At 40.1% G+C, this 24298-nt stretch overlaps 1 protein-coding gene across 1 annotated transcript in view; it reads left to right on the top strand.

The window, feature by feature from the left end:
- Positions 1-24298, top strand: part of GAD2 (glutamate decarboxylase 2) — a gene marked incomplete at both ends in the record, with an annotated part of 60920 nt that overhangs the window by 22093 nt on the left and 14529 nt on the right. Inside the window, 4 exons of the mRNA XM_080917865.1 lie at positions 3977-4056; positions 18044-18098; positions 19320-19436; positions 20681-20745. Coding sequence (XP_080773991.1) covers positions 3977-4056; positions 18044-18098; positions 19320-19436; positions 20681-20745 — 317 coding nt within the window. The remainder of the gene's footprint in view (positions 1-3976; positions 4057-18043; positions 18099-19319; positions 19437-20680; positions 20746-24298) is intronic.

Genomic DNA, 24298 nt, shown 5'->3' with positions numbered 1-24298 from the left:
TTTACTGAAGGGGACAATTTGAGGTATTTGTGCTTTTTCAGCAAGGACAGCTGGTCTCTCTGCTCTAAGCCCTCCTGGCATAAAGGACTGAACACTGTTTTCCTCTGAACTCCTACTCTGTTTCCCAGTGTCTGCCAAATACAAAGAACATTGGTTTGTGATTCAAAGGGTGAAGAGAGGACAGGTGTCATACATCTTTAAAATCCCTGGCCCAGCTCTTTCTCCTAGCTCCCAGGTAGCTTAGTGACAGGTATCTTCTTAGTCATTCTGAGGTTGTAATGGCCCTTTCTGGTTACTTATAGCTACACCGGGGTTTTCGAACTTAGCCCTTTGGTGTGTCCCCTTTGTTGGTTGATGTTATTTGTTGCTGTTACAAACATGAGTTTTCTATTTATTAGACAGTTCCCCTAAAAATATACATGTTTTTATAATTATAATATAAGAGTCCAAGTGCTTACTCAAAATTTCAGATGAATGGAGACTGGGCATTTGAGAAGGGGATGCCTCTTCAGAAGCAGAATTTAAAATTCTACTCAGCAGCCCTTTGGAGATGTAAATTGAGGGAGCTGCTCTCCTTTCGGACAGCTTAATGATCTGTAGTTAATAGTAAGAGGCTGATGGGCAGATGCAGTACAGCTGGGCTTAGGTTAGTCTTTCTCAGCTCTCCAAATGGCATAGTGATTACAGCCATCAACACCCAGAATTGAGACAGGAAGCAAAAGCACAAAGAGTAGGCAGCAGGCTGTCAGTATGGCCCACCTACCTGGCCTCAGATATGTTTCACCTCCTAGAACTCCAGAGGAAGAACGCTGTACTTAGGTCAACTTCCCTTCCTATTTGATGCATACAATGTCAATAAATTTGTGAGCAACTAAGTATAGTTTCTTGGAACTTTACAGGGGAGCATAAGAAGAGAGATTTTAAGGTGTGTGCGTGTTCGTGTGTGTGTGTGTGTGTGTGTGTGTGTGTGTGTGTGTGTGTGTGTGTGTCTGTTGGGGGAGGGTAATAAAATCCATGTAGTGTGAAAGCAGAAGATCTCTGGAGGTGGAAGGGAAACAGCCAGAAGGGAACTGAAGACAGAAGAGAGGACCAGAAGAGTTAGAGCAAGGAGAACGGAATACCCAGGAGAATGTCACAGTGAAACTCGTTAGTTTGCTGAATAAAAAAAAATACAAAGGAAAGAAGGAGGAAGGAGAGGAGGGAGGGAGGGAGGAAGGATGGATGGATGGAAGACAGGCAGGCTTGAAGAGCAAATTGTGAGTTTGAGAGTCTTGTGGTACATTGTTACTGGAAAAAGTTGCTGAGTTTAACTGAAACTGTTTTGTGAAAAGCTGGTCTGGGGCTGGGGGATTGGCTCAGTGGCCAAACCATACTGAACTCACATAAAAAGCAGATGCCATCTCAGTGGGTCCCTCCTGAGAGATGGAAAATGTAAACATGGGAGAAATATCCAAAGCTTGGGGGCCATGGTTAGCCAGAAAAGGTGAACAAAATACCCATGGTTGTCCTCTGACCTCCAGATGTTTGCTGAAGTATATACATAACCCTATGCTTCACCCCTCTCTCCCTCCCCCACCCTCTCACACACACACACACAAACTCATACATGCAGTGAATAACCACAGAGAGAAAGAAATGAAGAGTGAGAGAAAGAAGAGAGACAGAGAGGTAGAGAGAGAGGGAGAGAAATTGGTTCAGAGTTACTTTCTGCTGGGACCTCACCTTCAGGTACAGTACTCAATTTTTTTATATTTTCTCAAGAAACTCATGTGAATTCAACATAAGTAACAAGGGTAACAAAAACAACCCCATTCAGAAATAACCAAAGTACTTGAATAGACATTTCACAGAAGAAAACATACAGAGGGGCAAGAAGCGCAGGAAAAGATTCTAGGTCACTCATTAGAGAGCACCCATCAAAAGCACAAAGTGCTACCGTCATGACTGTCCTCAAGAGCCAGAAAAACACAAGCCAATCTCAGGAGGCTAAGGCAATAGAATTACTTGAATCAGAGAATCGAGTATAGTCTTGTCAACAACAGGAAGATCCTGTCTCCAAAGCAAGCAGAAATCATAAACATTGGTGAGGCTGTGCAGAGAGGACAACCTTTATGTGCTATTGGGAGGTGTATAAAAATAGCACAGTAGCTGTACAGTGTAGTATGGCAGTTTCTCAGAAATTAAGAACACAGAAATGGTTGTTTCTCAGAGGTGCTTAGTTAAGTTACACAGTTAAGTGTTACACCACAACATTTTTAGAACCACAAGTGATTACCCAGCTGTGACCTCTTCTAACTATAATAACAACCCATCTGACAAAATATATCTATGGGGGCAATAGTGGCATGAATGTAACAGAGGTGAATGCTGGCTTCTGGGTGGATTTAAAGGATGCTCTACAGCAGAAAACACATGCCTGGCAACTGACAAGAACCCAAGGCTGGGGAGCCCATTGGCCCCAGAGGTAAACCTACACTATCATTTTCCTAAGTTGACACAGCATCAGACTCCCACCCCAAACTCCTACCTATATACCCATAGAGTACTGAAGTTCTCAGACCCCATCAGAAAACTGCCTTTGTTCAGGAAATAGTGGTTAACACAAAATCTCAGAACTAGGCAAAGTGACCTGTGGAGTGTTTGTCCACAAATGGGACATCTATATCACATCCCTTCCACAAGCCTGGAGGCCTAACATGGAAGTGGGTGGGAGTTGAAAGAACATAAGAGCCATAGGTCATGGAGGACCAGATGGAAATAGTGACTCCTGTATATGACAACTGCACTCATACACTCACAGAAGCTGCATTTGTCCGTACAGGAGCCACACAAAATAAAGCCAGTCTACACTCTATAATGGACTGTGGAGGGACTCAGAGAATCCCTCCCTAGGAGAGGCTCTGATGGCTGCTATGGAAGCAAGGATGACTGTTCTTTAATGGGACAGTCCTCTGACATGTTGACCATGCTCCAGTGAATGGCTCCACTTCTATGAGTATGTGGGTAACACAAACTGAATTCAGTGGGTTATAAAAAAGGAGATAGAGAAGGAGGAGGAAAAAGAAGAGGAGGAAGAAGAGGAGGAGAAGAAGAGGAAGAGGGGAAGAGATGAAGTCAGAGAGGGTAGAAGAAAATATGAAAATGTATGCATATATAAAAATTTTGAAGAATTAACAATATAGATATAGATGTAGATAGATATATAGATATAGATATAGATGAAGATGTAGATGTAGATATAGATATAGATACAGATATAGATATAGATGTAGATAGATTTAGATGTAGATATAGATATAGATACAGATACAGATGTAGATAGATATAGATACAGATGTAGATGTAGATATAGATATAGATACAGATACAGATGTAGATAGATATAGATGTAGCTGTAGCTGTAGATGTAGATGTAGATGTAGATGTAGAAAGATATATAGATGTAGATTAGATATAGATATAGATATAGATATAGATATAGATATAGATATAGGTATAGGTATAGGTATAGGTAGTTGTAGATGTAGATGTAGATGTAGATGTAGATGTAGATATAGATATAGATATAGATATAGATATATAATGAATAGGCCGGCTAGAGAGATAGCTGAGAATTTAAGAGCACTAGCTGTTCTCCTGGAGGACTTTGGTTCGCTTCATCACATCTACATGGATGCTCACTATAACTCCAGTCATTGGGAATCCAATGCCCTCTTCTGACCTTTTGAGCACCCTCACGGTACACAGACATACGTGCAGGCAAACACCTGCATACCTAAAATCAAATTAATTAAAATGTGAAACCACATGTATAATAACTAAAATAAACATAAGTCCAGCATGAATAAGTAGGCTATCCTCTGAGAAGTCCAGGCATCAGAGAAGCAAAAGGAAAACAGAGAAGGAGAAAACCCAGCACAGGTTGGATCTTGTCTTTATAAAGAACTAATCATAATATCCTTTTTATTCTTCACAGAGTCACTTTTCTCTCAAGAAGGGAGCTGCAGCCTTAGGGATCGGAACAGACAGCGTGATTCTGATTAAATGTGATGAGAGGTAAGCACTGGTCCCCCTCCCCCAATTGTACCTCTTTGTCTACAAAGAGGCAGTGACTACTGGGCAGCAAAGTTGCTTCTGTCTGAGACAAGGCCACACAGTTTCTTGGGAGCACAGACTGCAGACAGTTCCAAATGTTGTTCCTTGAAACCATTGTGAATTTTGATTGCACAATTCCTGGAGGAACTGGAATTTTTCTTAAATCAATCAAAAATGCCTGCACCGGCTGCTGTAGAGGGACATTTATCACTTGGGCACATTAGCAGCAGGCATTTGAAGCAGGGCTTGGTGCGGAGGCAGCACTCAGTAGCTTGGATTATGTAAACTTCCTGAAGTAAATGATGCCTCACCAATTCAACGGCTTTGGGCAGCAACCCAACTTAATTGGCAACCAGGATTCTGAGCTTTCTAGGAAATAGATATGATACTATTTGGAGGTAAGGGTAGCAGTCAAAAGCATCTTGAGGCTAACAGTGAAAAATTCAAATATGGATCTTATGAAATATCAGATTCAGACCACTCACTACACTAAAAGGAAGTGGGTCAATGAGCCATTTCTTGGTTCAAGGGTGTTCATCAGATGGCTGTGCTATGTCTGCCACCAAGTCACCTGGATCTATAAGTGCGAAGATGCCATAGATCAGGAGACAGTTGTATTGCTGGGTGTCTAGTGTAGGATACATAGTAGCTGGGATGATGGGTTTACCCTTATTTTTCAACAAAGAGTTCACAACTGGAGAGGACCATTCTAGTGAAGGAAGTCAGAATGCACTTTTGGAAGGACAGACCCACAGCCACATGTGGCAGAAGATTCCCACAGCTGTCTTCTGATTGACATTCTTGGGAACTAGCTTTGGTGATCTGTTAAAAGCAAAATTCAGCCCTTAGTTGAGACCATAAAAAAGAGCTACCACACATATTCTATTCAAGTTTTTGTTTGATTGGACTGTGTTCTTTTAAGCCGAAAAAAAGCCCACTCTAAGTTTATATACACTGAAATAAAATAGAGTAAGATAGGAAGCTATAAACCTACAGCTCATCACTTGTATATTAATGGAAATTGCCATAACTGAAAATTACTTTTACATGTAAAAACTGAGTCCAAAGAATGATGTGTAAAAGTCCTTTACTTACAAGCTGGAATCCAAGAGTTGGTTTTCCTTGTTAGTAAATGACTTAATGTTCTCAGTGATAGGGCTAAAAATTTTCGTGTTATTGGGTCTATTCTTTTTCTCAAAGTTGGTATAATGTCATTTGAAAGTACTAGTCACAGACTTTTGATTTAGTGGAATCCAAATTAGTGGCATGTGTCTTAAGGACTGAAAAGTACATTAATAATTAGGGGAAAATATCTGTGGGTAGAGCTGATTATTTCAGAGTTAGAATAAGCTATTGAAGAAAAAGATGTTTGTCAAAGGTTTAGTTTTTAAAAAAGGAAAAGAAAATGTATGTTATGTGAATAATAACTTGGAAGGGTGGAGAATTTACACATAATCAGAATGGGCCCTGTAAGTGACTCGTTCAGCTTCAGTGCAATGTCAGGCACAATGCCTGTAGTTACGGATAACACAAATGCCACAGCACAAGCAGCAATCAATGAGAAGGGAAATACTACAGGGGACTGACTGTGTGTCAGCGGGGACACAGTGCTCCATACACACCTAATTGTACCTCTAGAACAAGACTGGTGGGAGTTAGATGGATAAAGAGGAAAAAAAGGAACGTTCCAGGCAGGTATCAGAGCACACTCCTAGTGTGAGTCACATAACAACTCATGGTAGAAGGATGTGGTCACAGTGTGCTTGTCAGGAAGGAGCTTGTGACTCATGTTAAGCTGACTTTTCATTGAAATAACAGACTGTCACTGAGGTGTCAGAGCAGGGAGGCAACATTGTAGCCCTTTTTGTAGGATCATCTTAAGGCGGATGGCACATGGACTAGGCGATAAAAGATGGTGGCTGTAGTAGCACTGTGAACAGGGAATGGCAAACAGTGGGAAGACTGCATAGACATGGGACACAGGAGGGGTGTCCACGCTGAGAGGTGGGTCACGGCGGGTGGAGGGGATGTCAGACTCTAAATCCTCAGCTCGGGTGTCCCAGTGTTGTTCTGAGATAAGGTGCTCTGCCGAAGGGGAGAAGTTGTGGAGATGTAGAGATGTTAGTTTATAAGTCATCATGGGAGAGTAACAAGTAGTGGTTGTATAGGGGAGGTTTGGGAGACAGGAGAAGCCAGGAAGCAAGGGGCCTAAGAAAAAACCCAGGAAAGAAACAGCCAAGAAAGAAAAATCAGTGTGTCAGAGGAGGACAGAAAGGGGAGAGCCAAGGGCCATGTGAGTTCCTAGAAGCAGACGCTGGTCAACACTGTCAACTCTACCTCCAGCAAAGTGTGACTAGCTGCCCAAGATAGCACCATAATTAGAAGGGGGAAGCTGCTTAGGCTGAGAGCTGCAGGTGTGAGGGCAGAAGGCAGTTTGTGAAACTGATAGTGAGTGGTAGGTTTGGAAAAGAACAGGGCAGCATTAGCTAGAATTCCAAGTCCTAGAGGATGAGCCCAGGAAGGCTGATGCCAGGAGGAGTGTTAGTCCACTGCTGTCGTTGGTTTTATGTGCCTGTCAATGTTGATGGCTTGAAAACAGGAGGGCAGGGTTGAACCCTAGATGATTTCTTTTAAGTCTGAATTATAATTTTATTAAAAATACAGTTTTTCTTGTAACCATTATGATGAGCTAAAATTATTGCTTATTATTTCTTTTACTTTTGCAAAATATTTTTGCTAACATTTTTATTAGATATATGTTATTTACATTTCAAATATTATCCCCTTTACTTTATTCCCTTCCCATATCCCCTATACTATCACCCTTCCCCCTGCTTCTATACAGGTCTTCACCCACACACTCACCCACACACTCACCCCTTCCAGCTTCCCCACACTGACAGTCCCCTACACTACAGCATCAAGCCTTGGCAGGACCAAGTGTTTCTCATACCATTGATGCCCACCAAGTCAGTTCTCTGCTACATGTGTAGTTGCAGTCATGGGTCCATCCATGTATACTCTTTGGATAGTGGTTTAATATCTGGGCCCTCTGGTTGCTTGATATTGCTGATGTTACAGGGTTGAAAACCCCTTCAGCTCCTCCACTTCTTTCTTTATCTCCTCCATTAAGGACCCTGTTCTCAGTTCTATGGTTGGCTGTGAGCATCCTCCTTTGTATTTGTTATGCTCTGGCAGAGCCTCTCAGGAGACAGCTATATCAGGCTCCTGTCAGCATGCACTTCTTGGCATCAGCAATATTGTTTGGGTTTGGTGGCTGAATATGGGCTGAATCCCTCACGTGTGGGGCAGTCTCTGGATGGCCTTTTCTTCAATTTACACTACAAGCCCTGTCTCCATATTTGCTCCTGAGAGTATTTTTGTTCTCCATTCTGAGAAGGACTGAAGCATCTGCACTTTGGTTGTCTTTCTTCTTGAGCTTCATGTGGTCTGTGAATTGTATCTTGGGTATTCCACACTTTTGGGTTAATATTCACTTATCAGTGAGTGCCTCCTCCCATGGGTGTGCATTTGTGATTGGATTATATAACTCAGGACAATATTTTAAAGATTCATCCATTTGCCTTATAATTAGATGAAGTCATTGCTTTTAAGAGCTGAGCAGTATTCCATTTTTGTTAATTAACACATTTTCTGTATACGTCCTCTGTTGAAGGGCATCTGGGTTCTTTCCAGTTCCTGTCTATTATATAAAAACAGGGCTGCTATGAATACAGTGAAGCATGTGTCCTTGGTGATTGTTGGAGAATCTTTTGGGTATATGACCAGGAGTGGTATAGCTGGGTCCTCAGGTAGAACTATGTCCAATTTTCTGAGGAACCACCAGACTGATTTCCTAAGCAGTTGTAACAGCTTGCAATCCCACCAGCAATGGAGGAGTGTTCCTCTTTCTCCACATCCTCACCAGCATCTGCTGTCACCTGAGTTTTTGATCTTAGTCATTCTGACTGGCATGAGGTGAAATCTCAGGGTTGTTTTGATTTGCATTTCCCTGATGAGTAAGGAGAATAAGCATTTCCTTAGGTAATTCTAGACCATTGGATATTCCCCAGTTGAGAATTCTTTTTTTAGCTCTGTACTAGATTTGTTAATAGGGCTATTAATTCTCTTGAGTCTAACTTCTTGAATTCTTTATATATATTGGATATTAGCCCTTTATCAGATGTAGGGTTGGTACATATCTTTTCCCAATCTGTTGGTTGCTGTTTTGTCCTTTTGACAGTGACCTTTGCCTTGCAAAAGCTTTGCAATTTTATGAGGTCCCATTTGTTTATTCTTCATCTTAGAGCATAAGCCACTGGTATTCTGTTCAGGAAATTTTCCCTAGTGCCAGTGTTTTCCAGGCTCTCCCCCACTTTCTCTTCTATTAGTTTGAGTGTATCTGGTTTTATGTAGAGATCCTCGATCCATTTGTACTTGAGCTTTGTACAGAGAGATAAGTTTGGACCTATATGCATTTTTCTACGTGCTGACCACCAATTGGAGCAACAACATTTGTAAAAAAAAAAAAAAAAGTGCTGTTCCCCCCACACTGGACAGTTTTAGCTCCTTTGTCAAAGATCAAGTGACCATAGGTATGTGGGTTCATTTCTGGATATTCAATATTATTCCATTGATCTACATTCTTGTCTCTGTACCAATACCATACAGTTATTTTATCACTACTGTTCTGTAATACAACTTGAGGTCAGAGATAGTGATTCCCCCAGAAGGTCTTAAATTGTTGAGAATAGTTTTCACTATCCTGGGTTTTTGTTATTCCAAATGGATTTGAAAATTGCTCTTTCTAACTCTATGAAGAATTGAGTTGATAGTTTAATGGGGATTGCATTTATTTTGTAGATTGCTTTCTGCAAGGTGGCCATTTTTATTATACTAAACCTGCAAATCCATGACCATGGGAGATCTTTCCATCTTCTGAGATCTTCTTCAAATATTTTTCTTTAGGGACTTGATGTTCTTCGCAAAGATATCTTTTACTTCCTTGGTTAGAGTCACACCAATGTATTTTATATTATTTTGAACTATTGTGAAGGGTGTCATTTCCGTAATGTTTTTCTCAGCCTGTGTATCCTTTGAGTAGAGGAAGGCTACTGAGTTGTTTGAATTAATTTTATATCTAGCCACTTTGCTGAAGTTGTTTATCATCTGTAGGAGTTCTCTGGTAGAGTTTTTAGAGTTACTTAAATATACTACCATATCGTCTGCAAATAGTCATATTTTGACTTCTTCCTTTCCAATTTATATTCCTCCGAACTCCCTTTGTTGTCTAATTTGTCTGGCAAGAACTTTGAGTACTGTAGTACACAAAATAGGTAGGGAAAGAGTGGGCATTCTTGTTTAGTCCCTGAGTTTTTGGGATTGCTTCAAGTTTCTCTCCATTTGGTTTAATGTTGGCTACTGGTTTGCTGTATATTGCTTTTAATATGTTTACTTATAGGCCTTAAATTCCTGATCTTTCCAAGACTTTTAACATAAAGGGAATGTTGAATTTTGTCAAATGTTTTTTCAGAATCTAATAAGATGATTATGAGCTTTTTTTCTTTGAGTTTGTTTATATAGTGTATTACTTTGATGGATTTCTGTATATTGAAGCATCCCTGCATCCCTGGATAGTAATGAATGATCCTTTTGATGTTTTCTTGGATTCAGTTTGGGAGACTTTTGAGTATTTTTGCGTCTATATTCATAAGAAACATTGGTCTGAAGTTTTCTTTTTATCTTAGGTCTTTGTGTTGTTTACATATAAGCATAGTTGTGGCTTCGAAGAATTAGTTGGGTAGTGTTGCTCCAGTTTCTATTTTGTTTGGAGAATATTGGTATTAGGACTTCTATGAATGTCTTATATAATTCTGCACTAATCCTATCTGGTCCTGGGCTTTTTTTGGTTGAGGTTTTTTTGATGACTGCTTCTATTTTTTAGGGGTTATAAAACTGTTTATATGGTTTATCTGATTCTGAGTTAATTTTAGTACCTGGTATCTGTCTAGAAAATTGTTCATTTTATCCAAATTTTCCATGTTTGCTGAGTATAGGCTTTTGTAGTAGGATATAATTTTTTGAATTTCCTCAGTTCCTGTTGTTATGTCTCCATTTATATTTTCTGATTTTGTTAATTTGAATGTTGTCTCTGTGTTCTCTGGTTAGTCTGACTAGGGGTTTACCAATTTTGGTGTTTTTCTCTAAGAACCAGCTCCTCGTTTTGTTGATTCTTTGTATAGTTCTTTTTGTTTCTATTTGCTTTATATCAGCTCATTTGATTTCTTCCTGTCATCTACTCTTCTTGGGTACATTTGCTTATTTTTGTTCTAGAGCTTTTACGTGCTCTGTCCAGCTACTAGTGTATGCTCTCTCCAATTTCTTTTTGGAGGCAGTCAGAGCTGTGAGTTTTCCTCTCAGCTCTGCTTTCATTGTGTCCATTAAGTTTTGGGTATGTTGTGTCTTCATGTTCATTCATTTAAAAAAGTCTTTCATTCCTTTATTTCTTCCTTGAACAAGTTGGTACTGAGTAGAGCATTGTTCAGCTTCCATGTGTATGTGGGCTTTCTGTTGTTTTTGCTGTTATTGAAGATCAGTCTTAGTCCATGGTGATCAGATAAGATGCATAGGATTATTTCAATCTTCTTGTATCTGTTGAGGCCTCTTTTGTGACCAATTACATGGTCAAGTTTGGAGAAGGTACCATGAGGTGCTGAGAAGAAGTTATATTCTTTTGTTTTATGGTGAAATGTTCTCTAGAAGTCTGTTAAATCCATTTGGTTCATAACTTCTGTTAGTTTTACTGTGTCTCTGTTTAGTTTCTGTTTCCATGATCTATCCATTGATGAAAGTGGGGTTTTGAAGTCTTCCATTCTTATTGTGTGCAGTTCAATGTGTGCTTTGAGCTTTAGTAAGGTTTTTTTGATGAACGTGGGTGCCCTTGTATTTGTAGCATAGATATTCAGAATTGAGATTTCATCTTGGAACTTTCCTTTGAAGAGTATGAAGTGTCCTTCCTTATCTTTTTGATAACTTTTGGTTGAAGTTGAATTTTATTCAATATTAGAATTGCTACTCCAGCTTGTTTCTTAGGACCATTTGCTTGGAAAATTGTTTTCAGCCTTTTACTCTGAGGTAGTACTTCCTGTGTACAGCAAAATGTTGGGTCCTCCTTATATATCCAGTCTGATAGTTTGTGTCTTCTTCTGGATATGAGTCCATTGATGTTGAGAGATATTAAGGACCAATGATTGTTGTTTCCTCTTATTTTTGTTGTCAGAGGTAGAATTATGATTGTGTGGCTTTTCTTTTTTTGGGTTAGCTGAAAGAAGATTACTTTTTTTTTCTTTTTCTAGGGTTTGGTTTCTCTCTTTGTATTGAAGGTTTCTCTCTACTATCCTTTGTAGGGATGGCTTTGTGGAAAGATATTGTGTAAATTTGGTTTTGTTAAGGAATATCTTGGTTTCTCCATTTATCTTAATTGAAAGTTTTGCTAGATATAGTATTCTGGGCTGGCATTTGTGGTCTTTTGGGATCTGTATGACATCTTCCCAGGATCTTCTTGCTTTCATATTTTCCGTTGAAAAATCTGGTGTGATTCTGATAGATGTACCTTTGTATGTAACTTGACCTTTTTCCCTTACTGCTTTTAATAATTTTTTTTGTGTGTGTGCATTTCCTATTTTGACTATAATGTGATGGGAGACATTTCTTTCCTGGTCCAATCTATTTGGAGTTCTGTAGGGCTCTTATGTGTTTATGAGCATTTCTTTCTTTAGGTTAAGGAAGTTTTCTTCTATTGTTTTGTTGAAGATATTTACTGGCCCTTTAAGTGCAATGTACTAGCTGTGAGTTTTCATATATGGCCTCAACTGTGTTTATCTATACTTTTTTTTCTATTCTTAATTCATTGGAATTTCCTATCACAAAGGAATAATGCTAGTCAAATGCTGTTCCTGCAACAATGAAAATGGTCATATGTTAGTTGCTTTATATATATATATAGTTGCTTTATATATACAAATGTTAAGGATTGTCTCTAAGATACATAGAAAATTTGAGGGGTGAGAAGATATCCCAGTGGGTAAGAAGAGTACTGGCCATGCCAGCATGGGGACCTGAGTTCAGATCCTTCCTGCCCAAGAAAAAGCCAAGCAATCACTTTCTACGCCTGTGACTCCTGTTGTGGCTGGTAGAAAGAAGGGGAGGAGAAAGCAGATTACTGGTCTGCCTGCCTAGCCAAAAACAAAAACCAAAAAACCAAAAAACCAAAACCAAATCAAAACAACATAAACAAGGGAAAAATTGAACTCCAGGTTCTGTGAGAGACCCTGTCTCAAAGGACGTAGTAGGTATCAAAAGAGGGCACTCAGCATCCTTGCATCCTTTTTCCAACACACAGGGCAGGAGGAAACATACAAAAACTTAAAGCAAAGAACAACTTAATTACAAAAATCAAAAACAAACACTTAAACAAACACAGTACCCTTCCAAATGCAAAGATAGAAACAAGTGGAAAGAAAGTTGTTCCAAGCAGTCACCCCAAAACCAGGCTTGGGTTTGGGGGTTAATTTTAACACATCTACCATGGTAATAATGAGTTAAAATTCATAGAGAAAAAGATGGCATTCATTTTCTGAGACTTGTTGGTTCTGTTAAATATAGAAATATTTCACAAATAATATTACAAACTCTCCAAGAAATCAGGACAGCAAAACAAACAAAACAAGAACAAAAACAAACAAACAAACAAACAAAACCCCAAGGACATTAGAAATCCACCAGAACAAAGTAGAAATTGTTACAGGGGTGTGGAGGTAGGAACTGTTAGCATCTCAGTGTGTGTCATCTCTGCAATAGATCAAAATGAGGAAACCAAGTGGTGGCCTAACTGATATATGAAAGGCAGTGTTTTTCCTCTTGAGAGATGAATTCACTATGTTGCTCACAAATACACCTGCCTCAGTTTCCCAAGTGTTGGTATTACAGGCATATGCCAGTGCACCTAGCTCTGAAATGCATTTTAACAGTCAACAGCATCTATTCTAGAGGAAAAAGAATGGGAGGAGGAAGGAGGAGGCAGAGAAGGTGAGAAGAGAATAAGGAAAAATTCCTGTATTTAAGAAAACTAGGGCACTTTTGTGACACAATTAAAACATCTTCCTCAAAGTAAGTTTCAATATTATACCAAAATGTAATACCCTATATACTTGTCCATTAAATTTGAGAACAATACAATGACACTCTTTTTAAAAATTTTGTGTAAATATTCTTCTTTAGGTAATGAAAGTCCAAGCATTAAGAAGAGACTGGATCAACAATAAAAATTTATCACCATCCCTCACACACCTCCCCACTGGCTTTACTAGTGAAGTTGATCAAACATTTAAATAATGATTACTAATGAGGTCTACAATCTTCTGTATAAGGGGGGAATTATTATTCCAAACTCTTTCTGCATGGTCAGTATAACTTTATGTGAAAATAAGGAAAAGACATTACATTACAAGGAAAGAAACCTGCAGGATTGTAACAGATGAAAAAAAATCTTGAAGGAAACACCAGCAAGCTCCAACACAGAAATATTTCAAAAGGATCTGATAACACAGCCAAATGTAATATATTCTGCAACACAGGAATGTCGGCATATGCAAATAAAAACAGCACAATATACCATATCTCAATAGAATGAAGACAGAAACATGACTGTAGGCATATTATTGTACACATTGTAAAAATTATCCTTGTATTATTCAAATGCTGATTTCTGTGCCATATCTAAATGCAGTCCTTATTCTTATCTCCTGTCTCAATGCTGTGTAAATATTGCTACCTATTATTCCCTGGTTGGTCAGTAAATAGATGATCAACCAGTCACTGAGCAGGGGACTTCTTCCAAGCCAGGTAAGGGAGGAAGGGAGGGAAGAAAGAAGGGAGGGAGGGAGAAAGGAAGGGAAGGAGAGAAAAAGAAAGTGGGGATTCAGCCATGGGAAGAAAGTGTAGGAGATACCATAAAAAATAGCTATAGTAGAGAAAACTATAAGATGAAAGTACCTCAGGAATTTTGACTGAGAAGTAGCCAGATTATTTTAGAAGTGTAAGATAGATCAATACTGCTCAGTTGTTGTGCCTTAAAGATGTAAATAAAAATAATAGTCCAGTCTCCATCGTTTGGGAACTAACTTATTAAGAAAAAACTGTAACAATTATATATATATATGTGCCTAAGGAAGAATCATGTATTTCTTCAAGAACTTTAAGATTAACCTAGATTGTATTCAGAGATTGTTCTCAGTCTCCTTTCTTGTCTGAGATACTACCACTTCTCTTGTTACTCTTGCGTGTGTGAACAGTCTTCCACTTTCTATTGAAGTGACCCAGCTTCCTGATGTCAAGAGCTGAGTCTCATTTGATGTCTGCCTCACACTAACAACAGCACTTTTCCTTCCTCCCCATCACCCTAGGCTGTCTCCTTACCCTCTGCTGTTATCTAGATGGTTTTCTATTTTTTGTTTGATTTAAAAATATTTGAGCAAAACATTTTCTTCCAAGGATGATTTGGAAGATGCTTCTTATTTTTAAACAGAATAATCTCACATCCTTATTTTTTCTCTATTTTTTTTCACTTTTTACTTATTTTGGTTTTTTTTGTTGTTGTTGTTGTTTGTTTGTCTTTGTTTGGTTTAGGTTTTTTAAGACAGCATTTCTCTGCATATTCCTGGCTGTCTTGTCTGTAGACCAGGCTCGACTCAAACTCAGAGATCTGCCTGCCTCTGTATCTCACACAGTGCTGGGATTAAAGGTATGTGCCACCACTGCCTGGCCTTTTTTATACAATCGTTTTTATGCAATATATTTTGACCATATTCTTTTCCCCTCCTCCAAATCATCCTGGATTGATCCTACCCACACAACTCATCTTCTCTTTCTCTCTCCAAAACAAACAAAACTTAAAGCAAACTAATAAACAACAACAAAATCCAAAAGAAAAAAATAATACTAAAACAAAATGAAACAAAAAGCCCCCACAAAGACATCACAGAGTTTATGTTATGTTGGTCAACTACTCCTGGGCATGGGTCTTCCCTGGAATGTCGTTGATATATACAGTTACACTATATCCAAGAAACTGATTTTCCCTCTCTACAGATCTCAATTACAGAGAGCTTCCTGGTTAGAGTGGGCCCCATGTCTATGTTTCCTTCTCAGTGTTGGGGTATTTTTCTAGTCTAAATTCATGGGGGTCTTGTGTATGCTGGTGCATTGTCTGTGAGTCAGTGTGAGCATCAGCCCAATTGTGCCTGTAAGACACTACTTCTTTGGAGTACACCTCACCTCTTTCTGCTTCCCCTTCCAAACAGATACCTGACCCAAGAGAGGAGGAGTTTGAAGAAGGCATCTCATTTAGAACTGAGTGCTTCAAGTTTCTCACTCTCTGCACATTGTTTATTTGTGTTTCTCTGTGTTAATTCCTATCTTCTATAAGAAGTCTCTCTGATAAAGGCTGAGCAGAGCTCTGCTCTATGGGTAGTTCAGTATATCATTAGAAAGAATATTATTTCTGTGTTCCTTTAGCAGAATAATAGTATGAGGTTTTTCTACTATGGCCATGGCCTAGCTATTTTTAGGTTCTTGGCCACCCAGCAGTATCAGGTCTGGGCTCCATCTCATGGAATGGGCCTCACAACATTAACTAGAGCAGGTTGCTGGGACAGGGTCTTACTGTGTAGCTCAGGCTGTCCTGGACCTTACTATGAAGGCTTGCTTCAAACTCTCAGAAATCCTCCTGCTTCTGCCTCCTAAATGTCGTCATTAGAAGACTGTGCAACTACGACTACACCCAGCTAGATCATTAGTTTTTAATGTTCTAAAAAAGCCACTGGGGTTTTGTTTGGTTGGTTGGTTGTTTTGTTGGTGGTGGTAGTAGGGGTGGGTGGTTTTTGGATTTTAACCTCCCATGTTATTTAGAATAGCCAAACATGATTTGGTACATGGTATTGTATGTCAAGCAAAGTTTTGTGTTTTGTATTTTATAGTGTTTATGCTTCTTACCCTGTTTAGTCCTCATACAAAACTCAAGACAAGCACTACTGTCTTAGAAATGAATAACTTCTAATATAGCATTTAGAATCTAGCATAGAATCCAATTTCTCCACCCTCAGTTATCCCTTATCTATAAAGTAAGCAGAGATAATTGTCTTGTGTGGTTGGCCGGGAACACGTGAGAAAGCATACCACGGTGAATACTTCTAAGCCCGGCTTAGAAGCACTGCAACATTGGTAACACTTTTTGTGAGTTTTCGCTTTGCATATGAATGTTCTGGATAAAACCATGCTTATTTCCTAATAATTAAATATAATCTGGTAGAAACTTTTCTGTTTCTGAAGGACTGTAAGCAAGGTCAGTCTCTACTCAGCACCTTCTATATGACTGTCTAGAAACCTACATTGAGATATGCCCTCTCTCTATTAATGAGTTCTATGTATAGATGCATCCTCTCCATTACCACCTCCATGTAGGAAGATAGTGTTCACCTTTGGGTGCACAGTTACACAGGCATGAACCACAGTCCACAAAGTCTTACCTATCTGGTATCTTACCACAAAGTGTTTCCCAACTGACTAATGTCTTTTACCCAAGCAACCTTGTATCTGAAGCTAGAGTGTGAGTTTTTATAAGCTACCCTTATCAGAAATGTCAATAACAAACCATCATGCCAACCCCTCAGTTTGGTTTAATATCCCTCACACAGCTACCAGTGACTTTCTCCACACTAATGGCTGGCACCAGTGGTTACTGTGAGGTCACTGGCTTTTGGATGTGTGAGAGTGAAAGTCATTTATTATATATAGATTCTGGCAGGCCAGGCACAGAAGATGCAAAGCTTCCATACAGAACATCTTATGTACTACACAGTGCTTATCTGGAAAGCCTAGAAACCAGACAGGCAGCTGTGATTCCTCAGAAAAGCCTGCTGGTGGTCACCCAATGTTCTCTCTAGCCCTACAGCATATGGGCAGGCAAAGGGTGTCTGTGTTACATCTGGAGCCCCTTCTGCTTGCTTGCTTCCTGATGGCCACAAAGGCTCTGAGCTATGGCTCACATGAAAAGCCTTTAGCTGGCTTGTTATTTACTACAGTGATACCCAGGATGAGTGTATATTTCTAAAGCATTATTTCTCTACATGTGAACCTAGGTCTATTTGCATCAGAATCACCTGGGTGCATGTTATAAATACAGCTTCCTATACATTGGCCTATCTATTTTTCCCTCCCATGTTAGCATAGGAGAAACCCTGGAGTGTAAACTGTTCGGTCACCTTGTACTGCAAATCATAAAATGACATCTGAATGTCTAAAAAGTGCTTGCTTATAAATATTTTTCAATAACTTAATCCTTACTCTATAATGACCTACTGATTTAAAATTCCTAAAATTGAATGAAGCCATGGAATACACATTTTAAAGTAGTATTTGGGTAGTCTTTTGGGCATGCTACATATTAAGCATTGGTGTGCCAAAATAATCCAGTTAATTATAGAATCAAAAGGTGGAGAGGCTATTATACCAGCATTGTTTGAGCAACCATATTGTTGAGATTCCAAGGGTGCGTTTCTCTATCATGTCTAGAGGACACTATCAACAGAGCCTCTGATCTTCACAATGGCTCTGTTTTCTCTTCTGAGATTTCCCTGGAGCCTTGGGTGTAAAGGTGGCATTGTAGGTTTATCTGATGGACTTGGTCACAGTCACTTTTTCTCTGCATTTTCCCAGCTGTAGATCTCAGTAATAGTTCCATCTACTGAAAAGAGACAGCCAACGAGCTATATTCATTGGGCATGAGTTAATGACATGAGTTGGTGCTGACCATTTTGAGGTTCCACATGCTCTAAAGACAGCAAAGCAAACTTGTCCAGACAAACCAACATATATTCTTTTTTCCTTACAGAGGGAAAATGATCCCATCTGACCTTGAAAGAAGAATCCTTGAAGTCAAACAGAAAGTAAGTTTATAGTGACCTTTGACCCATAGCAATGTGTATTTTGATCTACAGCATAAAAAGGGTCACTTAGGTTTTGTTTTTTAAAAAGGATCCAAATCTTTATCACCAAGATCTAACAAGAATATGGAATTTTTATGCAATCATCATGTAGGTTTTCTTTCACTGTTCAAGGTTTATTTGGTGTTTTCATTGGCATGACACTTGAGCAGTTGGTTCCATATTCAGATCTTACATTTCATACAATGTTGCAATGCACACTACAGACACATATAATACATAAAATATCCTGTAGAACATGTATGCACAAGACATGCATAATGGACTTACACACTGAGCCAGATTATGACTAACTGGGAACTCATTGGCCTAGGCATGTTTGGTGAGGGTGTGCAGTGCCGCAATGCAGCAAGCCTACAGGATAACCAAAGCCTGCACACAGCACAAAGCCCCATGTTGTTGGGGCTGACATCAGGACAATGGGGACAGTGAGGGCAGCCAAGTAGGACTATTCTAATCCTGTCTGTGACTTTCTTCTACCCTCTTGGAGCCTCAGCCATTTGCTATTATTTAAATTAATTTTCATGTTGCCTTGGCTTGGAGAATGGTTAGCCCCATGTGAAACTCTCCCCTCTATAACCCTGAATGAATCACTTGACCTATTCTCCATAGGAGCACGGGCTGGCAGAGTCCCTCTCTCTCCCATCCTTCCCTCCTGCCCATGCTAAGAAAGGAGTTAAACTCAGGCACCTGGCTATGAAGAAGAAAGACTGGAAAATGAGCAAAGAAAGTGAAAAGTCAATCTACCTAGAGTGTGCAAATGACTAGGGGACATCACTGGAAACCTCCAGTGCTGTTGCTACTGTCACAGGACAGCTGTCAGGGGCAGCTACTGAACACTTCAGAATCTTGGATGAGTCATTGATTTGGCTAATCTGGAGTGCTGACAGCTCTTGTGATGATCAAGACAATGTATATGGCAGGGGAGAGTCCCCATGTTTCCAATCTGCTGTCTAAAAGAAACCTCAACTCCTACTGTGGTGCCCGTTCCAAAAGTTCCTGCACTGGAGCTGAGCTGGGAGGATTGTCTCATACTGAGGCCACACTACATACTGAGTTCCAACTGACTCTGGGCTTTGTAGCAAAACCTTGTCTCAAAAATTAAATGAGTAAATAAGTCCACCACTCTGTTTTTACACAATTGGGGCTTTCTTGGATTTGTAGGGATTTGTTCCTTTCCTGGTGAGTGCCACAGCTGGAACCACTGTGTATGGGGCTTTTGATCCTCTCTTGGCTGTAGCTGACATCTGCAAAAAGTATAAGATCTGGATGCATGTGGATGTAAGTACCCCCCAACCCTGAGACTACCCACTAAACACCTTTGTACTTTTTCTTTAGATCAAACTCATTGAATGCAATTTGCATCCCCTCTCTCTTACTATATTTAGAATGGTAGCATCTCAGCTTTTAAAGTTTTCAGAGGTACAGAACTTACACAGTGTAATATTGGCCGGAAACAGTCTGAGACTGATTATCCATTAAGATTCCCAACATGAAAATATTCTCGACATGGCCAATACTTGAGCTGAACACTTGGTTCTCAATTTGTTGACCCATAATATCCCTGAGTAAAAATCACACAAATATTCATACATACATAGTCTCCTTTGTAGGTATAGTTAGAATTTATATTTGTAACAAAAATCTGTAGGATTATAAAACTCAGCTTCAAGTTAAAAAATTATGTATTCGGTGAAAAAAAAAAAAACAAATTTCCAATATGTTAACTTGGTCAACTAAGAAGCTGAACTATATTTGAGATGTTTTAATATAAGGTACCAACATATGGAAGTATACCACCATTTTCAATAAAATATGTCTATTTGTACAAGGTTGAAGGGATTTTCATTGAGCATGTTACTTTGTGTGGCTTGACGATCAGTTGCCATCTGCAAAGTTCTTGCTAGTGATCCATAATGAGATAAAATGTTTGTGGTAAACAGCCGATCACAAATCGTCAGCAACTAAGCACAAGGATTAAATCAGCCAATCTGGTGCTGTTGTATCTTCTCCCTATAAGGAAGTGATAAGTTGTTTTACATCCAGGTGCAAACTCTTCATGCTCTTGTAATCTAAAACTGCAGGAAGCATTGATTGACATGGGTCATTCTGGCACTCAACATGGGACCTGTTTAATGATTCCCCACCCCATCTTATCTACTTCAACTGTGGCAACCATAGGCTTTATCATTCTAAAGCATGGGGTCTCCAAAGGAACAACTTTCAGACCACAGCAGGGGATGGGGTGGCTCTTTTTTTCTAGTTCATGCGGACTAGGGAAATGTGTCTCCAATTTGGCTCCACAATTATGAACATGTAATATGCAAATATAAGATAGGACTAGAGGCCTCAACCTTGAAATTTAAAGCCCTCCCACTAGGCGAAGGTGATCCACACTTTTACTCAACATAGAACTATGCAGGTCATTTTCATAGGATAGCATCCATTAATATGGAAGACACTAAACTAGAAATCTAGCTCATAAAAAAGTGCTACATCCTTCCTCATCTGTTTTGCTTTTACAGGCTGCGTGGGGTGGAGGCTTACTGATGTCCCGGAAACACAAGTGGAAGCTGAGTGGGGTGGAGAGGTAAGTGTAATTTCCTAGTCTGTGATGTAACCTTTGGAGAATGTCTTTCAAAAGTGGAGTTTTTCTTTAGAGTCTATTCCTCCCATCTTGGAATCAAATACCATGATTTTAAAACCTGAAGGCTGTCCACATTTATATAGAGAGAAGATCTATCACTTTCATGTTACCATAAGAACATGTTTTAAGGAAAGCAATACATAGTTTGATCAAAGCAGGTAAGCATCTTGTCCTTTGTAATGCTGGAAGTCAGTTACCTTTGGGATTAGGTATAGCCAGCTGTGTAGAAGTAAGACGTGCCCATGACGTCATTCTTCCGGCTTCATTCCACCCTGACCCTTTTCTCTGACATAGCTCGGATTGATGCAGTAAGTAGCTTCTATTTGGAGCTAGTGCAGCAGACCACTCTGAAAGGCTGCAGAACACAAAGAAAGTGATATTTGATTAGCATAAAACATATTGAGGTCCAAGGGGGGAAATGCAAACTGCAAAATATGGCCTCAGGCTGTGTTTCTGCAGCACATGTAAAGGGCAACCTGTTTTCCCATCACAACCCAGCCAGTCAACCAGGTCAGCTACAGTTGTGAGTTCTGACATTCCAGACAACAAAGGAAGCCTTAATTCATCAGAGGCTGCCAACTGCCTACTGTGCCCTGCCAAGCCTGCAGATACTGCCCAGGAAAAGCTTCGCCCTGGCTCTGCCCCTAGACCTCTTGGCACAAGTTCCATTTCAGGACTGGAGAAGAGGCTTTGGAAGCTTGGGAGCATCTGTCAGCACAAAGAAAGGCCAGACCAGAGAGGATCTGTGTGATACCCAGCCTGCTCATAGGCCTGTACAGAACCCATGGGTGTTGATGGAGAGGAGGAGGTTGAGAATAGAGCTAGGAATGTGCTGTTTAATTTGTAGAAATAAACCTGTGGAAAAGTCAGGACCAAGTAGCCAAGCCCCATGTCATGAGATGACAGTTCCTGAGTCTTCTGTCAGAAGAAGCCTTAGATTTTGAAAGAAGGCAGGGTTAAGTCACTAGCACTATCCTTGTGCTGACTCCAAGGCTTATGGGTGAGGGGAGATGAGGACAGATGACCTTCCACCTAAGTTTGGCTAGAACCCAAAGACAATACATGCCTACGAAGAATTGAACTCATGTGCTCTCAGAAGTGGCCAGTGCACAATACCTTCTATTCTCTGGTTGTTTTTGACTGACAGAAAATATAAGCATCTTTTGTACTTCCTTTAATACCTCCTCACGCTGCAAGTGCAGAAAACCATGGAGCACCCCACCACCACCACTTGAAAGCTTGCTAAATTACCTACCTGGAGCCTCAGAAAAACAAACACCCACATTCTTTTCTACTGAAGACTATTGTTTGAAAGAAAAACTCAGGGTATTCATCTTGGAACATGGAGTCCTTTGTGTTCTGGTGGCCATAATTCTCAAACCCAGGTTATAACTAAATTTACCAAGTGTAATAGCCAAGAATGGAATCCTGTGAAGTAAGGCCACTGCTGTGTCGTGCTCTGAGCACATGAAGCAGAAGGTAACCAGTGCAGTTTCTTAGCACGATGTGCAATCTCTTCGGTGAATAATATCACAAAACTATTGGAAACTGCTGGAGCACAATTGCATGTGGGCTTAATTTTAGCAAAGAAATGTGCCTAAATTGGAGAAATAAACTTTCTTTATCACAAGCTACAGCTTATGGAACATTCTAGATGTAAAAAAACAATATCCATGACATATTGCTTCTCTGTGGTTTCAGGGAATTTCTTAGTGACATTCACAGTGTAATGGCAAAACACTTTGCAGAATCCTGTTTGGGAACAAACAAAATCCTTCAGATGACTCTTTCTGCTAGAGCCAGTGTAGTCAAGAAGGTCTGCTAGGATCCTAAATACTCTAGAGCATGTCTGATATTGCAAACCAACTCTTCAGTCCCTTCTTCCAGGAGATTTAATGACTCTCTGAGGTTTGCAGTAAAACAGAAACAGCATCAGTAATTGCCTTTGATCCTACTTGAGAGCCAAAGCAAGCATTCTGATACGGAAGATGGTCCTTATCAGACGATAAGAAATGGTCCTTCCTAGATCTCACCATTCCAGGCAACATGTGCCAGGCATCGTCTCTGTTTCGTAGCATCATCCAGTGAGGGGCAGAAATGAAAGAAGAGTGTTCCATTTGGAAAGCAGAGATGTTTGGTAAATGTACTTGAAAAATGTTGAGTTCTGTCTGATTGGGGGGTAGGGTATGCTTATAGCCTTCCATGCAAAGGTAAGGCAGAACAGTGGTAGAAATACAGAAATCCTGTCTATGAAGTTGACAGAATATCTTCCACAAATATAATTCACCCGGGGTCTGGATGCCATGAACGCCTGAGCTGGATTCTTCATTGGCTTAAATAAGATCCCGGGTCCAATAAATACCATTGTTCATCATTTCTTCCCGAGGCCCTCATACCCTGATAGGAAAGTTAAGGGAGCAGCAAGTTAGGGCCCCTTGGACACAGCTGCTATGGGCAGGTTTGCTGCCTTCCTTCCTCCTGTGGGTTTTCTATACAAATCATCATGGTAAGCATTGAGCTTGCTTGATGAATATGGAATTTTGTGGAAACAGTTGCTTTCTCTGGGCACTGAAGGGAAAGGTTGGAGTAGCACCGTGGGAGTAAGGGAGAGATTTTAAAGGAACATAAATAGGGCTTCAAAGACATTTTAAGAATCAGGATCTAGGGACAAATAAAATTAAACCAAATGAAACCAAGAAGAGGAAGTAGCAGGACAGGCCCAAGAGCTGAATAGACCATTCAGAGACCAAGAAGCAATCTGTGTTATGGAGACAGTAAAGGAAGGGAAGGGACACAGGCTGAACACAGGCCACCCTGAGGCATCGATAGACATGTGCTGTGGTTTAGAATTTGAGCTTTAGGAAAAGAGGTCAAGGGTGCTGACAATTTAGGACCAAGAGAGACAGAGACTATAAACAAAACTGTGAAATAATCCCAATGCCAAGGTTGGGGGTGGGGTCAGTTAAGACTACCCAGATTAAGCTAATTGTAATTATTATTAAAGAAATATGAACCATGGTCATAATGTAGTGTAAGTCCCTGAGTTGTGCCTCTTAGAGGCACAGTTGCTGAAGGAACATAGCGCTGCATAGGAATGGGGACAAATTTTATTGGAAACTCTGCTGTAAGACAGGTATGGGCAGCCATACCCGTAACCTCTGTACTCAGGAGGCTGAGACATGAGGGCAGCAACTTTGAATCATCATAGGCTTTGTAGTGAGACCCTATGTCAAGGAGGAAAAAATAGGAAGAGAGGAGAGAAGAAAAGAAGAGGGAGAAGAAAGCAGAACATCTGCTGTATGGGCCATGAACAGAACAACACACACAGCATGGGGGGGGGGTGGCAAAAGCCTCTAGAGGGACACATCAGGAAGACAAATGCCATCAAAAAAAGGATCAATGCAGTAATGTTTCCTCATGCAGGCCACTGCAACAAAGTGAGAAGCAGGGGCAACAGAAGCTCAAGGGTGACTCTTTCAGTGCCTGGCAATAGTGG

The sequence above is a fragment of the Micromys minutus genome (assembly GCF_963924665.1).
Source record: "Micromys minutus genome assembly, chromosome: 6".
Taxonomy (NCBI): Eukaryota; Metazoa; Chordata; class Mammalia; order Rodentia; family Muridae; genus Micromys; species Micromys minutus.
This window is presented reverse-complemented; position numbering and strand designations above follow the sequence as displayed.